The following is a 17670-nucleotide window of genomic DNA, read 5'->3' as shown; positions in this document are numbered from 1 at the left end:
TAACCCCCCCCCCCAAGCTTCTACTGGGAATCAATGATGAACCATTGCTTGGTGAGTTTTTCACTATAGTTAAACAAACAGAATGGACGGCTTCTGCTACACAAGATTAGTGAGCAATTCTATAATAAATAGCAAAACATGCCAAAATCATATTGGATGCCTTTGAAAAAATTGTAAGATTATTGCAAAGGTAATTATGGGGAACCAAGAGCACCCTGCTTGGCTTGGCTTGCCCCTATCTCTCTTTATCTCTTTATCCCATTTCCTGTATAATGTATACTTGGCCTGAACAAACTCAAAGTATCAACTCAATGTTGATAATTTTAAACTGATTTTTTGGTAAAAGAAAAGGCCTCTTATCCTAGTCTTCCCCACAGTGGCTGCATTACGTGCCATGTACAAGTAAGGAGCAAATACCTAAAAGCATACTATTTCTTTGGCAAACTAATTGCACAAACAATATGTTTTGAATGGACAAGCATTAAACCATAGATTTATAACAAAACAAAAACTAGGCGTTTTGTTCACTAAAATCTTTAGTTTTAGATAATCAGACTGTATCAAGATACAAATGGGATACATATTTGTTATTAACACTTTATTAAATTTTATCAAGAAAATTTACACATTAATAAAGAAGAATTACAATTGCATGGAAAACACTCTAAACTTGTGGCAAACAGAGGTGCCATTTTTAGCAGTTGTGCCTTTTATAGCATTTTTAATCTGTAGTCATTGGAAGGTGCTCATATTTACCTCCATATCAGGTAAGGTTTACCTGTTGATTTCTGCAAATCATATTCTGGCAAAAAGCACAACAGTCTAGGCCATTTTTTCAGGTCACTTGCAACCCTAATAATATAGCCTCATACCACAACATTAACCGCCCCTCCCCACAATGAGGTGTTCCTCTATAGAGGAATTGTAGGTACAATCTTCCTTTTTAAAAATAAAGGAAATCGTTGGTTTAAAATAATACAAAAGTTATATAATAACCAGAAATTACAGGCACATTCAATGGAAATAATTAATACTGAAGAGAAAACACATTATTTGAGAAGAGCAGCTGTGTAAATTAATAATGGGAATCAGCATCGTATATTTGGAGAAAAAAACTACTGATCTGTAATAGGTATTTTTTCTGCAATTTGCATTCTATGGATTTTCACAGCAAGTTTCTCACTGATTTGAATGGATGTGAACTATGTAATTTATCTAGCTGATTTAACACAATAATGTCTAGGTTCTAAAATACATTGCATTTTGAGAGAGACAACTTTAGAACTAGGATGCAGAATGGTTTCTTTGAAGGAATGAAAAGAAAGTACCAAAACTAAACATATATCACACATATGCAGATAGAATTAACAGAGGGGAGTACCAATACTAAAGAAGTTAGCAGGGGGAAATACAGTTTCAAGAAGCAACGATTAAATGTAGAGAGACAAGGCTTTATGGTAAAGAGCTTTCAAAAACAAAAGCAAGGAAACGGTAGTGTTTCAAGAATGGAAAAGAAATGCTCTGTCGAGCCATTGGCTTCCAGAATACTTGTATGTAGGTTCATTTGCTCTAGGGTTTCACCTATTGATGCATTTTATCCAGAATCATCATAGCATTAGCAGTGTATCTTTGTGTCGTCCCCCCCCCCCAAACCCGGCTGCCTTCTTTGAAGTTGCACAGTCACTCGCAGCTATTTCTAACTGCTACACCAAAGTAAACACCTTCCCCAAGTCATCAGTATGAAGTGGCTAAAAGCCAGCCAGTTTGGGGTGCCTTGTTGCAGCACACAAGGAAATAATGTGGCTAGCATTGCATTAAACTGACTTGTCATCTTCCATCCCATAAGGACCAGTAACTTGTTTACAGTAGGTTGGAAGGAAATACTTAACCCCATGTGAAATCAAAACAACATTTCTGGTCTGTAGTTAAATTTTCCTGTTGGTGTTAAGAATATGTTTGTGGAATGAGGCTTAATTTACTTCTTTTTTGCCCAAATTCCTTGTGGAATTCCTTCCTTATGGTGGAAGTAGATCATAGTCAGCATATATCTCCTTCAGCAGCTTGATTCCCAAGCTGGAAGCAGCACCTGCCAGTACAGAATAGTCTTCCAAAATGCACTGGATTTCTAAATGCTGCAGATGCACTTTTCTCATTATGCTAAGAGGGTTGAACAGAGGCCGTCCGGATTTACATATAAGCTAAACAAGCTATAGCTTAGGGCCCTACTCTCTTGGGGCCCCCAAAAAAATTTAAAGGGAAGAAAACTGGATGTACATTTCCAAAATATAAGATAAAAAACAAATAAAATAAAACCTACATACAGCAACAGTGTTTTGTGTTGTGTAGGCTCCTATGATGTTTGTTATGTGCAAATGGCTTTAGATAGCTATTAGGTCCATAAATTACCATATAGCATATATTCAACACAAAAACAGTGACAATTTGTTGTTTACAAAGGACAGCTGGAAATATAAAGGCCCCATTACCTTCAGTAGCTTAGGGCCTTATCAAACCTAAATTCAGCCCTGAAGAGGCAGGGGGTATACTTTTCTTCTTAAAAGGGGTAAATAAAGGCCACAAACTGCTTACTTTCACAGTTTTGGAAAATTCAGTATGATGCCTGTAAGATTAGCTGCCCATTTGCTAGGAAGGGTTCACTTCAGGAATGTGACTGGTGGGCTGTTCTACAGCATGCTGGTTTTCCAAGACGAAGCTTGATTTATAATTTTCCATCACCTTGGCTTTCAAGCTGGCCTTGTCCCTCTTCCGCCAAATGTCTGGGGCAATGTACACATTGTACGGGTCATTTGAATGTTCAAGCTTTTTGGAGCGGATGTAGCTCATCATTATTCCGAATGTGAAGAAGCCAAAGAAGCCAAGCAATAGGAGTATGTAGATGACTTCCAGATGGTCATTTGTTGCAACGACTGGTGCAGCTGTCGGATGGCTGGGTTTGCTTTCATAGTCTTCTAGCAGTTTTGAAAGGAGGTAGTTTAACGCTGTGTTGTTGGACACCAGTGCCATTGTCCTGCGAAGAACTCCTTCCTTAAATTCTGATTTCTAGAAGAAGAAGAAAATTGGGAGGGGAAACATGTTAAAAAAAATAATGGAAATAATTATGTATAAATAGTATATAAACGGACCTTATTATTGGTAAAAAAGAGATGTCATTATACTGTATTTTGAATGAGAAATCAGGGGCGGGTTCTCAGAGGCTTTTTCGTAATGAAATCCCATGAACCAAAGACCAGATGAAATACTTACCTTTACCGAATGAAATGCCATTTGCACTAAAATGCACCAAAATGCACTCCTTGTATAATGATGGCTAAAGCTATTGCTTCCAATATTCCCTTTTTAGTGGAAGAAAAATAAAGCCCTCAACATATACGGCTTTTCTCTCTCTCAGTATGTATTCTACTCAACATAACAGATCCAATGATCCTCTCCAACCATCCTAAAATTCTGCTTCTTTTACTTTGTGACAACTAGGGAAACCCAGCCAGATGAGCGGGGTATAAATAATAAATTAATAAATTAATAAATTAATAATAACTTGAAGCTTTCCATTGATGCTGCATGCTGAAGGCACATCTGAATTCTAACAACCCAGTTCAGAGGAGCTATTCTCTCAAGATTTCCACACAGTAAATGTGGGGAATTATCCCAGAGATTGTAATTGCAATATGCATATAAGACTTTTTTTTTTTTTTTACATTTTATTATGGTGGTCTTGCAGAAGACTTCTTTAATATAATTTTGGTACTGCATTGCTGCTGCAGTTTTTTGACCTCAATATTAAATTAAAATTAAATTAAAATTAAAAGGCACATTGACATGGATATTGTTCCAAAACACAAGCCTCCATTTTGCCTACTATGAAACACGACAGCTAAGTCTTGTGCATTTCCAGTGATTTTTTTTAAAGGCACATATGCACAGATACGGAATTACTAATGCATGCCCAGAGTGGAAAAAAGAACTTTGTGCAGGGCAGGAGAGGTGCGACTTAGGGGAGGAGCTAAACAACACAGCTTAAATACATTTCACTGAGCTCTGCCCACTGGTGTGGATGGCAAGCAATGGAATAGCAATGAACATCCATGGCTTGGGGGGGATGACCCTTAATCTGAGGAAATTAATGTGTCAGTCGCACACAGACAAAAACTGGATCTGTATGACCAATTTGCAATATAAAGCTCCTGTCTGGAAACACCCAAGGTCTCCCTCCTGACTGGCATTAACTTGTCCCCATCCCTCCTTTTGTATTTTCTTCCTCTACCTCTGTCATTTCTGCTTGCCCACCTTTCCTGATGCAGTTTCTTGATGTCACAATAACCTCTTTGGTAGCAGAGGCCCTTCTGAATGTCACTGGCTTAGGTGCTCTGATGTCACAAGGAGCTAGCTAACTCTGGCCCAGGGAGTCGAGCACTTATACAGTCACAGGAACCTTAGAATTTCAATTCTGAGTCCATGAGCATTTAGTCAAGCCTCGTAATCTATGGCACTATGCCATGTATTGTGTGGTCTCAAGCCTTTGACAATCTCTGTGTGTGCACAGAAGAAAGAGGATGGGATTTGGGTGCTGTTGTTAATAATGAGAGGTAGGACATATAAGGCACTGCCTGCTCCACAAATCAATAGATTAAACTGCCAAGGAACACAACAGAGAGACCCCCTACAGGACAGATAACCTTCATTAAATTGTGGTTGCAGTACACTTTCTTTCCTCTTCAGAGGGGCATTGCCATTTTTTACTATGGATATTGTCAAAGTTTGGTGCTTAACTGGTTAAGGAAGCTGGAGATCATTGTGGCCTTGGTCTTATCTTGAGAGCAACTCTTCTTAGCTCTCTGCTCATGCTTTTGGCACGTAGCTGGACTCTTGAGTTTCACCTGTAGGTCAGGAGATCAACACCGGACAAGAAGTCACAGGGTGATCTATGATAAAACCTTCCGGGCCCCTCCATGGGGTGGGGATCAGCTGAGTAACAGTTTTGTGCCTAAACAAAAAAATTCCTTCCAGTAGCACCTTAAAGACCAACTAAGTTAGTTCTTGGTATGAGCTTTCGTGTGCATGCACACTTCTTCAGATACACAGTTTTGTGCCTGTGTGTCTTGCATCTTGCTCCAAAGCCCTAACCCTAGTTGATGTTTTATTTTAGTTTGTGTGTAATCAGCCCAAACAAAGTTTTGTATGTTTTCTATTTTTGGTGTGGGTTTTCTTGGGAGAGGGTCCAGCTTCTGGCCCCCTTATCTTGACAGATACTAGAAGAAAATATTCCACACGGGGCTATGCTTTTATCTCTTCTTAAACAAGGCAAGCGCTGTGGCTGCAGTTTTAAGACAAAAATTGGCACAGAGAAAGGGCCTTCTCAGCCACCTTGCTGTTTTCCTGCTGAAAACTGACCCATTTCCCCTTATCGGGGGGAGGGGGTGCATTTTGGGGTAATCTTTGGCAGAAATTTCCAGGGCAAAGGGTTAAGAAGCTCATCTCCCTTCATGCTACTCTTCTGATTCAAACTGCAGCCTACATGGCTGCATATTTGAAACTGTAAAATGGCAATAATGGAACTGCATATAACAGAATGTTCCATATAGTGACCTTTACACTGGGAAATCTCCGTCACGTGGAAAGAGTGCTGATTCAAGTTATTGTAGCTTGAAGAATGAAATCTCACCCTATTGCAATTGTGAAATCCCTTTAACAATGTCTCTTTATCACATGAGCATTAAGAAATAAGTCATTTTTTTTTAAGAGAAATTGTTCTGACAGGTTGGTTTTTGGAGGGGAGGCATGTCTGGGTGGATCCAGCACAAGATTTGTGTGCAGAAAGTCTCAGGTTCAATTACTGGCATCTGCAGGTATGAACGAAAAACACTCTTGCCTAAAACTTTGGAGAGCTGCTGCTGCTGGTTGGTGCCAGTACTGAGCTAGGTGGCCCAGTGGTGTGACTTATTTCTATTTATTTCTAATAAAACCTCTAAGGAGGGATGGCCCAAGCTGTTTTGATGTCTGAGGCAAAATCCAAGATGGCGCCTCCAGATTCTGACAGGACGGCCAATTGAACTTTACTTCAACACTAGCAAAGGGGCAGTATCCTTCACCATAGGCTAGGTTTTGAAATGCACAGCAGTCTAGCTTAGGGGACTCAGGAAGAACCATGGAGACTGGTGCCCGTTGGCACTGGTAAGGTAGAAGACAGGGAGCCCAACAGTAGAAGATGGAGCCAGAGCCCACCACAGGCATGGCCACCCTCTGACTGCTTGTAAGTAAGAAGCTAGGAAAAGAGGGCTGGTTGTGGGTTGGGGTTGTTGCGGCAGTGCCAGATTTCCTCTAAAGCACCAGCCTCTTCAGAGGGGGGAATGGTCTGGCAACTGCTGCCTGAGGCAGCTGTCGCACTCTGCCTAATGGTAGGGCCGGCCCTACCTCTAAGCTGTTTATTAAAAATGGCTTGGTATAAACCAATTTCCCATGTTGCTCTGATTTAGGTTAACAGGGATATAATACAAGTTGCACCAGAAGCAGTTTAGTCATGCTGGCCCCATGACCCGGAAAGATGTCTGTGGACAAATGCCAGCTCCCTCGGCCTGAAAGCGAGATGAGCGCCGCAACCTCATAGTTGCCTTTGACTGGACTTAGCTGTCCAAGGGTCCTTTACCTTTTTTACAAGTCATGTGATGAATCTTTTTCAACTAATGAGTCCAATCACTCATTTATACAATGCTGGGGTATCAAACAACTGACAGTGGCATGCTTTAGTATAGTTTCAGAATTATTATTTTTTAAGAAAACTACATGGTCGCCAACAAAACATGTCCTAAATTGTGAAAGCAGGTACTGTTTGTAATTCAGTGTGGCTTTATTGTGGGGAAAGCTATGAGCTAGCTGACAGCAGGTCTTAATGTGCTTATAGGTATGGAAACACAGAGTAACTCTGTCACATACAATTTCCTGATTTAAATGTTAAGGGATGGACATGGAATGTGTTTCCATATCTCTATTGTGAAGGGGAAAGAGGAAATCAGCACTGAGTTTGGAATATATTCATCACTTGGAAAGTTAGATGGCATCTGAACTCACTCCAAGCAGAAAACACACACAAATTGATTCCAGTAAGTAGGTGCTGTATGTCTAGGCACTCTTGTTAGCAGCATTCCCAGATTATAGAGGGTGGGGCTTATTCCAGATGTATGGCTGCAGGCTAAGGACATTCTCAATACACTGAAATAGTCTTGGCCAGTGATAGCCAGTTCACGGGAGGAGAAATGTATTTGGTCCACATTTTAAAGAGAACTGATCTAATTAGCCAATTGGAGCCTTGCCCCATAGACCTCTGATTCGCAATTTCATCCCTTTTATGGGGAATTGCTAAGTGTTCTGTATAGCCTGAAGGTATAGCTGATATCAAAAAGAAAATGGATCTTTAGTATTATAGCTCCAACTCTATGAAATCAGCTTCCAGTTGAACTCAGACAAGGAACTAGCATTTTTGCTTTTAGGAAACAATTGAAAACTTATCTTGTTAAGAATATGGTTGTGCCTTGGTTTTTGAACAGCCTAGTTCTTGAACGTTTTGGCTCCCGAAAGAACAATCAAAACCCAGAAGCTTCTGCAGCTTCCGATTGGCTGCAGGAGCTTCCTGCAGCCAATCAGTAGCTGCGCTTTGGTTTTCAAACACTTTGGAAGTGGAATGGACACTGCGGGGGGCGGCACTTACCACGGGGCCTGGCCTGCAGTGCGCCCAAGCCACGCGTCTCTCCTGGGAGTGATACAGTGGCTCGGGATCCCACGCTGCCCAAAATGGCAGTGTGGGGCTTACATCCACCAGGTAGACTCCATGGGTAGCTCGCCGCGCCACCCCCGTGCGCGTATTGCCCCACCCCTGCCGCTCTGGGTGCTGGAGCAGCTAGCTATGCCACTGTTGGGAGGGGGGGTTGAAGGTTTCTGGCAGCAGTTCTTTTGAAACGGCCATGCTGTTACACATTCTAATTTGTCAGCTTCCATTCCCAACTTCTGCTATTCTAAATATTAGGCACCCCACATTCCTTGGGATGTGTGTTTGTCATGTTAGGGTTGGACTGGGTGCATAGTGTTGAAAATGGGTTTTTGTTTTTACTGAGTTCAACAACATTGCAGGTGCCATATGCTCACCTGAGTACCTTTGTGTTCAAGCCCATACTCTTGGGCCCATACTCACGTCACACTCTTGGTATCATCAGTGTGTGAATTTTTAACATAAAATTGATCATAACTCTTCATAAATACTGCTTGTTACTTGGTACTTTGTTTAAGCCACATGTAAATTGTGAATGTTCTTAATTGTGTGTACCTGCTCTTTACAGGACAAGGAGAGAATGTAACAGACTTCTGTAGCTAGAAGAGCATAGAGCAGGCTTCCTCAACCTCGGCCCTCCAGATGTTTTTGGCCTACAACTCCCATGATCCCTAGCTAGCAGGACTAGTGGTCAGGAATGATGGGAATTGTAGTCTCAAAACATCTGGAGGGCCGAGGTTGAGGAAGCCTGTCATAGAGAGTGAATGGGATTTGCCCAGTCCCAAGGGAGCCCATGGAACTGCTAGCTACATCAACTTAATTTCCACCAGCATCTCATTAAAAATATGTGCTACTACCACATCTAACAGTATCCGTTGCATGCTGCCATTGTAACCACTCCCTTGTAAAGCTTGGTAATTGTAACATTATGAAATCCGTTGTTATTTTATCTGCTTATGTGAAGATGGTCCAGTTTCCTGGAAATTAACTACATTGAAATTTTAGGGGGTGCTGAAAAGCTTCCCAACAACCTGAGGGCACAAACAAACTCCCTTGTTTCTCCAGCTCCCTAACCTCTCCCCCCCCCCCAATTTTCAGTATACAAGTTATGGGCGCCTTTGGATCTGTGTCCCAAGTAACACAATGATAACACAGAAGTGCCACATCTATTTCTAAAGCTGGATTTTTGGAGGGGGCAGGGAGAGAAAAGAAAAAGTCAAACTTTAATATTTTCATACCAAACAATTCAATTTTTTAAACTCACACTTGTTTCCAAATGGGTATATAGGAATTTTGAGAGGGGAGTTATTATACTGATTTAAAATGTTTGCCTGTTATCATTCTCGTTCCCAGACTGAGCACCCCAGCTACAACAAAACAAAACAAAACAAAAATTCCTGGCAATGTTACCTTTATGTCTACAGGTACACTGAGCTGAAATTCAGTACTCAAATTATAAAGTGTCAAGCAGTCTATGGAAATGATATGTAAAGGTAAATATAAATGTATTTATTTATTTGTAATCCACTTCTTGTTCCAAGTAGTAAGGTTCTTTGAAACAAGGGTTCTTCCCACTCTTCCCGCTTCACATGGGAATTTTGTTTCACAATATAAAACTGCCTGAGGGGAAAAAGGACACAGCAGAGCAGGTGCCACCTTTTGCCCAAGATGCAGAAGCACAGAAAGGAAAGATGTATGTGTCTGAACAAGAAGATGGTTTTAAGCAAGGGCGGCAGCCCATCTGGAGGAACAGAAAGGCTGACAAGCAAACAGGAAAACATGCAAACTCACCAAGCTGTGCGAAGGAGGGAGCCTGCTACCTGGATGCTGGGAATCAGGCTCTCTCTCTGAGCATGGCTGGGAAGAAGCCTGAGGTCTGGGTGCTGGGAATCCACACCATCACACCGTGTTTGCTGGGAGGGACCTGTCGTCTGGGTACGAGTGGCCAAACTCATACTCTGAGTGCACAGGGGAGGAGCTTATAAACAGGTGGTAATGCAGTTCCATGAAGAGGAAGGTGACACAGAGACACAGATTTCCAGGTGGAGAAAGGATTCCAGGCAAACAAAACAAGAAAGGAAGTGTGCCATGTGCTAGGGTGAGTCTGCTGCACATGCAACACTAAGCAATTCTGTACAAAGAATTCTTCAATGAAATTACACAAAGGTCAGGCCAGATTAAAACAGCTCACCTTTTCCTTTGCCCACACCACCAGCACTGTTGTACTTGCAAAGTGAAGCTGCTTTCTTTCACTGCAGGGAGTAATGGGACCAAAGTAAATGGGCAAATGTGCCAGAGCTGAAGCCAGCGAAGTTTGGACATGTCCTTATCACTCAGCCTGCAGTTGTCCATCTGTAAAATGGCAACATTAAGGATCTAAAATGGAGAAAGAAACAAGGATTGCAAAAACCTTTGAGTGCTTGAAATTTTGGTGCAATACCATGGGAAAGCTCTTTGCCTCCAGCATACTGTTCTACCTAGTACACACTCACCTTGGACCAAGATAAGCCCTTTCTTTCTCCCTTTATAAATCCATGCCTCCATCTTTGTCCCTCCTTTCTCAGCTCCCCTTTCTATTTTAATAGCTTTTGTATTCATCTTCTAAGGCCTTGGCCCTCCAGGTGCTACTGAACTGCATTGCCCACCTGCACATGGCAGCATGGCCTGAAGTGAAGGCTGATGGGAGCTGCAGTCCAACAACATCCAAAGGGGGATCAAACCTGTGACCCTGGCATCATCAGCACCACAGTCTAACCAACTGAGCTATTCAGCCTCCAGAGGGCCAAAGGTTTCCTGCCCCTGTTCTAGCTGGAAAACTACAAGCCTTTTTTTAAAAACAAGCAACTGTGTGTGTGATGTGTGTCTGTATGGATTTTGAGCAGAGAATAAAGTACACATAAAAGGGTTAACAAATATACGGACCTCCAGCAGGGAGAACAGCTTCAGAGATAATTTGGGGTTCATCCACATTGACTCACCAGTTCCACATTGTACTTCATCAATTTATCCACTGGAATTGGGAAAAGACTGTATGGGAAAAATTAAGCAATCCCCTCTCAACTGCTGTTCATCAGCTGAAGATTGTCCTCTCCCAAGCTGTTTTTCCCGTACTCTTGGGGCGTTGTTATAAGCACCCGCAATGAACTTGCACACTGACTCGTAAACCTTTCTCCTTTCCTGTAATCACATTTGCCTTCTTACAAGGAACAAGGAAAGAGATTGTGTCTAGGGTGAATGCTCCTCAGGAACCCACCAAGAGTGGGGAAATAAATAGGGATAAGGTTTGCAGCAGAAAATGAGAAACAATGAGGGATAATGGTTAAAGAACCCCCTTTTCTAGAAGCTGATTCACATTCCTGAACTGCTTTTTACCAAAAAAATATGAATGGAAGTCAAGAACTCTGTAGATAAAGGACTAGGATCAGGACTGAATGTAATTGGATTAATCAAGATTTTGGAAGCAGGAAGAAATAAGAACTTTGCACACCAAAACCCAACACACGGGAAGTGACACAAATTGAATAATTGGCTTTATAACTGATATATATTTGGATATGAATGGTAATTTGATACTGATAATGTGGCTGTTATTGGATTTTAGTAGTTGGAAATTAATAAAAAATATTTAACAAAAAAAAACAACAACTGTTTTTTACCACAAGAACTAGCTGTTGGCTTTTAAATATATGTATTTGCATGTAACAGAAAGGTTGCCCTCAAATGAGTCTAAGCACAGCAAATAAAGTGGCTCCTTTTTTATCATGTTAAATCCAGTTCAGCCAAAAGCAAACTAGCCCTTTGATAGAAACAACTTCCTGTTAAAAAACATGTGCTCATATTCGGTGACTTTTATTAAAGAGAAAACAGTTTCCAGAAACTGCTTCTACATTCAAGCAGGTGAATGCAGGTAGAACTACTCACTTCCTTTCATTACAAGGAAAAATAAATGTTTGCCACCCGTGACTGGGCTGCGTCCACTTACTTGGGATGAGTAAAGGGATTATTTTGACGGGAGATCTGTAGTGTAGGAAAACGGCAGGCTGGTGATTCATGGCACAGGAAATGCACTGGTGCAGTTTTCATGAGCACTGAAATCACACAAAGTATAAATATATCTGTATTAGTTCACTGTTGAGTGATTAAACACTCTGTGGCTTAGGGCATATGTGAGGTGGGGGACACACACAGAGAGAACCAGTTCTTCCAAATTGGGCATGCAAAGGCAAAGTTTTGTATCTGCCTCAAGCGTATGCATTAAATTCAGGTGTTTGTTGGTGCATGTGACTAGATAACCACATGCGACTGGCCAGCTCACTGTTATTGGGAACGGGAGGCGGAGCCTAATTTGCAGCCTGACATTAAAATGATGATTAATGTGTTTATGGCTAAAAAAACTTTTCACACAAGTTAAATGAGTATGACTTCCAAATAAAACCTCTCCCCCTCAGATAATTTGTGAATTGAATTGTGTAAATGGTGTTTCCCTGACAAGCTACACATTTCCTATGTGTGCTGTCCCTGAGTCCGAGAGCAGTTGCCCAAATTAGGCACGGTTGTGGCAGAAAAGTACTGATGAGTCTGATAAAACTCACACAACAGAACAAGCTGGAAGACTGGTGGTGATGGTAAGGAACTGGACAGTTACTGGTGAAGCAATCTCACCAACAAATAAATGAAAATAAAGTAAGATTCACTAGTCTTCTTCATTTGCTCTACATTTTTCTGCCTCATCTGTTTATTTATTTTATAGTTCTACTGTACTTTTCCAGGGGAATGGGCTGTAATGTAATGTAATGTAATGGTGCATTACAATGTAACCAAAGTAGCATAAATACATTTTAAAACAATTATCATAAGAGCAATTTATATAAAGCACACATAAAATATGTTGAATTTAAGATTAAAAATCTCAAAGTTGAGATCAGCAAAGGCAGAGCAAACAGCAATCGCTGTGAATGTTAATTGTTTTAAACTGTTTCTAATATTGTATTTTAATTTGTGTAACCTGCCCTCTGACCTTGGGGTGAAGTGGGTGAATAAGAATGACAACAATTACAACACTGTTAAGAGCAGACTTGCTGAGGGTCTGAGAGCAATAATGGAGAAGAAATCTTACTTGGTAAAGAACTGATAGTCTTCCTTTATGAATTGAAGTGCATGAACTGTTTAGGAACCACAGCAGCTCGTTCCTCTTCTACAGCAACTTGGTTCACCTATGGTGACAAATCTTCTCTGACGAAATATCTCTGTAGGATGGACCAGAATTCTCAGTTTTGAGTTCCCTGCCCTGGAAGAAGAGTGACTATGTTGGCAACTGAAACCTAGATGTGGGCAAATATGTCCATTTTAAGTTCTCTCAGTATTTTTCCAGTTTTCAGTTCAGTTCTCCACATTTCCACATCTGTTTGTGTGTTGCTGTTGTTTTAAAAAGTCCTCATGAAAATTCATCAGCTGATTTCTCCTGATATATGTATGCTTGTGTGCAGTGTTGCCTAATGTGCACATTTTTGCAAAGCAATGTTTCTGAATGTAATGCATTCTGTGCAATGTTATTTTCACCCATATACAGTCATATCTTGGAAGCCGAACGAAATCCGTTCCGGAAGTCTGTTTGACTTCCAAAACGTTCAGCAACCAAGGCACGCAATCAGAAGCTGCAGAAGCTGTGCTGGACGTTTGGCTTCCAAAGAATGTTCGCAAACTGGAACACTCACTCACTTCAGGGTTTGTGGCACTCGGGAGCCAAAACGTACGAGTGCCAAGGCATTCAGCTTCCAAGGTACGACTGTATGCATTTTTATGCAGACTTTATCCCGGTACATGCATTTTTGTATACATTACTTGACTGGATAACTGCATTGCAATATTCAGAGAAGGGCAAATTTGGATGCTTTGCTGTGTTTTGGTTCACAGACGGCTTCAGAAAGTGCAGGTTAGGTAGGTCTACCTGTAAACATGAACTGAACTGAATTTTCCTAAAATCCTTACAGAAACCACAGACACACATTTCTCTCTGAACACAGAGACATCGAGAGGAAAATTTGTAGACTATTGGACTAAGAGTGCATACTCTTCTCGGAAAATCTTGAAAACTGTTTACATAGGGCTTCTCTGGGTGCATCGTTTATGTGACAATGACAGTCTCATAACAATTGGCCAAGAAGTAGTGGAACCAGGTGAGCACTGTAAATGGCTTCCCGGATTTACTCATGCTGAGTTAGTAGAACTTGAGTCATTTGACCTGGGCTTCAGCTGTTCCAGGAAGAAAATTTAAAACCATATGAGACAGCATATGCACTATACCTGTAAAGCACATTCAAAGTGTATTTCTTCACCTCAAAGGATTCTGGGAAATGTAGTTTGTTAAGGGTTGCTGTGAATTGTAAACCTGTGAGGAGTAAACTACAGGCCCAGAATTCTTTAGGGGGAAGAATGTGCTTTAAAGGTATAGTGTGTAAGCAGCCTGAATATTCAGATTTATTATTTTTTTAGGGCTCTTCCAGATGGAGGTGTGTGGGTTTTGTTTGTTTTTCGGTTCAAGTTATCCTGGTTAGGTGTGTTTGACTGTCAAGCCACATGCTACAGTGTTGTGTAATGGCTAAGAGAATGAGCTGTTGAAGTCCCAGGTTCAAATCTCACCTTAGTCCTAAGTGTATATATGAATGGTGTGATATTTTTCCATACATTGAGGCTGCAGCAAAGCTACCTATATTTTAAAATGTGACATACTTAGTGATTGATGCAAAAACCAGTGAAGGCCTTTTGTGGTAATGTGGTTAGTGAGGAAAACAAGCTTATTCTCAATCTTTTCAGAAGACAACGACGCCAACCATTCAACATCTTGTTCCATGTCTATTGAATTTGCATATCTGAAAATCAGCACGGAGAATTCGCTTGAGCAGATGCATGAATAGACAGAGCCTAACAGTCCTATTGGGGACCCGCTGTGGTCTAAACCACTGAGCCTCTTGGGCTTGCTGATAGGAAGGTCGGCAGTTTGAATCCCTGTGACAGGGGGAGCTCCTGTTGCTCAGTCCCTGCTCCTGCCAACCTAGCAGTTCGAAAGCACATCAAAGTGCAAGTAGATAAATAGGTACCGCTCTGGCGGGAAGGTGAACAGCATTTCCGTGCGCTGCTCTGGTTTTGCCAGAAGCGGCGTAGTCATGCTGGCCACATGACCTGGCAAAACTGTCTGCAGAAAAACGTCGGCTCCCTTGGCCAGTAAAGCGAGTTGAGCACTGCAACCCCAGAGTCTGGATTGTAAAAAGAAGTGATCTGTGCTGTAAGAGGAACCGTGAATGTCCTACCATTCCACAGCTGGTGCAAGTCTATGTCTGCATATACAGTAGTATATACGATATCATATACAAATACCTTTATCTAGCTACCAAAATAAGGAGTAATCCAAATCACTGCCAAAACAATGGATTATTTCTGAGTCAACACAACAAAGCCACACCTGATATATTTACCAGAAAGGCTTAAAATTAGAAACCACACCCTAAAAATACCATTCCTTGAACTGGCACAAATATTTGCACAATGTAAAATCTTCAAATTCAAATTATCTAAACCTCAAATGGACACAGTCCGAGTATGTGGTTTCAACCAACATCAATGGGACAATCAATTAGAACTATCCAACACTTTGTTTGTCACCTCCATCCTATGCATTTCAGTACGGTGTGGCACATGCTGGTGAAATTGTCACATATACAACACACATGTGACACTTAAGGTCAGTCTAGGTGTGATGTAGGAAATCTGTAATCGGTTCTCCCAATGTCTTCTTTTTTTTAAGATTTAAAAGCAGCTGAGGGCAGGGGCTACATTTGACAGACTACTTGAAAATGGGAAAGGGATTAACATTTTCTCTCCATGCCATTTCCTCAGCTTCAGTGATGCTGCCTCTGAAGCTACAGTACTGTAGCCTATTTCCCATGGAAGCCTAAAAAGGACAGGTATCTATATTGCACCAATCTTTAGTCCCATCCATTGGAAGCAATTTATTAGGGAAACTGCATGAAGGGAAAGTGTTAAAGACCTCCCCTAGCACTGCAACCCTGGTCCAGTTTGGACCACCCAACAGCTACTTTTAAGTCTTGGAAAAAGACCCTGGGAGGCCCAGTCACATATTTCCCGCATCATGTCTAGTTTGACCTTAGCACATGTAGAAACTGGAAAGTTTGATGTCATGGTTCATTCATCCACAATGAACTAATAAGAATGGAAACTACAATCTATCTAACTTCATCTGTAATTATGTCTGCAGTTCCAACCTGGTATTTCACATTGGGAATAGATCCAGCACTGGCAACATACAATGCACGATCTGATATCTTGAAGAACAATGAACAAAAGCAGTGACTGCATTTATGCCAGAATAAACAGGTCCTTTGTGTCACTTGGAAATTGTTGCTTCAAACTTGTATATCTTAAAATTGTAATGCCTCAAAAATCTTTCCTACGTTTAGCAAAATGGCCGCGTCATCTAAAATGGGGTGGAGTGGGTGATGCTAGACTTTGGCCTACCTCCGCATGTCAATTCTAGGAGCTGGTAAACTATGGCTAATGGTTCAAAAACTTGGAACCTCCATTTTTTTTACTTTGACCAGCGGTGCTGTGGGGGGGGGGGGTTTAGAAATCCAGGGCCCCAAATACAGTATGGCTGACTTACCACATTTTAAAGTAAGTGAAGCAATTTGCATTTAGCATCTGAAGAGGGAAAACACCAGCAGGACCATTAAGTTCAGAATCTCAATTTACCCAACTGCACCATGGATTCCGACCCTGATTCAAGCAATATTTTACAACTAGGTACAGTAGGTGCTCGCGGCTGATCAGTAATTTCACAATTATCAAGACCATGTGCAGTTGCTGTGGCCGGGCTCACTAGGGTTGCCAAAGCCCTAGGGATGACCTGCATTCTCCAGGTTTGCCTGGAGGCAAGAGGAGGGCTTGAATCTTCAGGTGAGCAAATGCAAGTTTAATTTATATTTTAAAATTAGGAAGACTGTGGATGCAGCTTGCAAGCTTCAGGCGAGCAAGAGCTGGCTGCAATTTCTTGCACAGACTCTCAGGGAGGTATGCCCTCCCCCCTCTCCCAATAAACCATCATCTCTGGGGCTCAGTGGTGGGAGCGCAGAGAAAGAAAAAGAACTGGAGTGGGCTCCAAAAGGGGAGGGGGCTTTGAGTGCAGATGCATGCTTGGCGCAATGTGTAAGGTTGTAGGAACAAGCAGCGCATGTAAAGAGCAGCCTCTGCTGCCTGCAGTAATGCTTGGCCTGGCCTGGCCTGGCCTGAGGAGACTTAAACCCTTCTGGCCCAATGCAAGCTAGCTAGAGTTTGTGTCCCCTACCCAGGCTCCCGAACTTCAGGTGGACCTGGGAACACTCCTTTTAGCGAAGGTTTCTAGCTTGATTTTCTGCCAGTGCCGTGTTTGCTCATTTGTTAGGCTTTGTGTCTTTTTTTATTTGAGTGACATGCTCTCAGCGACTGTGGTTAATGCTTAATACCATCAGCAGGGTCCCTGTGACATCACCAGGGAGCCACCCATAGGGCTCAGCAGGGCTTTTTTTCTAGAAAAAGAGGTGAGTTTTTTCAGGGGGGGACCTGCCCCCACTGAGTTGTTGAGATTTTTTAAGGGAGAGGACTTCTATTCTTCTCCCACTCGCCCCGCTGCCGCAGGGGGGAAAAATAAACTTCTGGCTTACAACGTTGCCTTCTGCCACAGCTGCCCTACCCCAATCGCTGTGCCTCTCTCCACCTCCACCATCCAGCCAGTGGTGGAGCATATGCCCACGCTGCCCAGGGTGGGCTCGCTCCCAAGGGGGTGGGGTGTGCTCCCAAGGGGGGCAGAGTGCACTCCTGAGGGGGCGGGGCATGGAGGGTTC

At 42.0% G+C, this 17670-nt stretch overlaps 2 protein-coding genes across 2 annotated transcripts in view; one reads left to right on the top strand and one right to left on the bottom strand.

The window, feature by feature from the left end:
- CLIC6 (chloride intracellular channel 6) overlaps positions 1-17670 on the top strand; it is a 131872-nt gene that overhangs the window by 34303 nt on the left and 79899 nt on the right. The gene's annotated exons all lie outside the window — the stretch shown is intronic.
- KCNE1 (potassium voltage-gated channel subfamily E regulatory subunit 1) lies at positions 576-13160 on the bottom strand. Its single transcript, XM_083500260.1, has 4 exons — positions 12894-13160; positions 11760-11865; positions 9969-10029; positions 576-3060 (listed from the first exon to the last, which is right to left on the bottom strand). Coding segments are annotated over exons 1-4 (585 nt in total). The 5' UTR covers positions 12895-13160; the 3' UTR covers positions 576-2643.

Source organism: Podarcis liolepis (assembly GCF_965112155.1).
Source record: "Podarcis liolepis genome assembly, chromosome: 4".
NCBI lineage: Eukaryota > Metazoa > Chordata > Lepidosauria > Squamata > Lacertidae > Podarcis > Podarcis liolepis.
This window is presented reverse-complemented; position numbering and strand designations above follow the sequence as displayed.

Bases quoted from the DNA above. Each gene is read 5' to 3' on its own strand.
- KCNE1 (XM_083500260.1), bottom strand. The intron at 10,030-11,759 runs GTAAGTGGACGC...TACTCCCTGCAG, and splicing joins AATCCCTTTACTCATCCCAA to TGAAAGAAAGCAGCTTCACT. The intron at 3,061-9,968 runs GTGAGCTGTTTT...TTCTTCTTCTAG, and splicing joins TGGTGTGGGCAAAGGAAAAG to AAATCAGAATTTAAGGAAGG.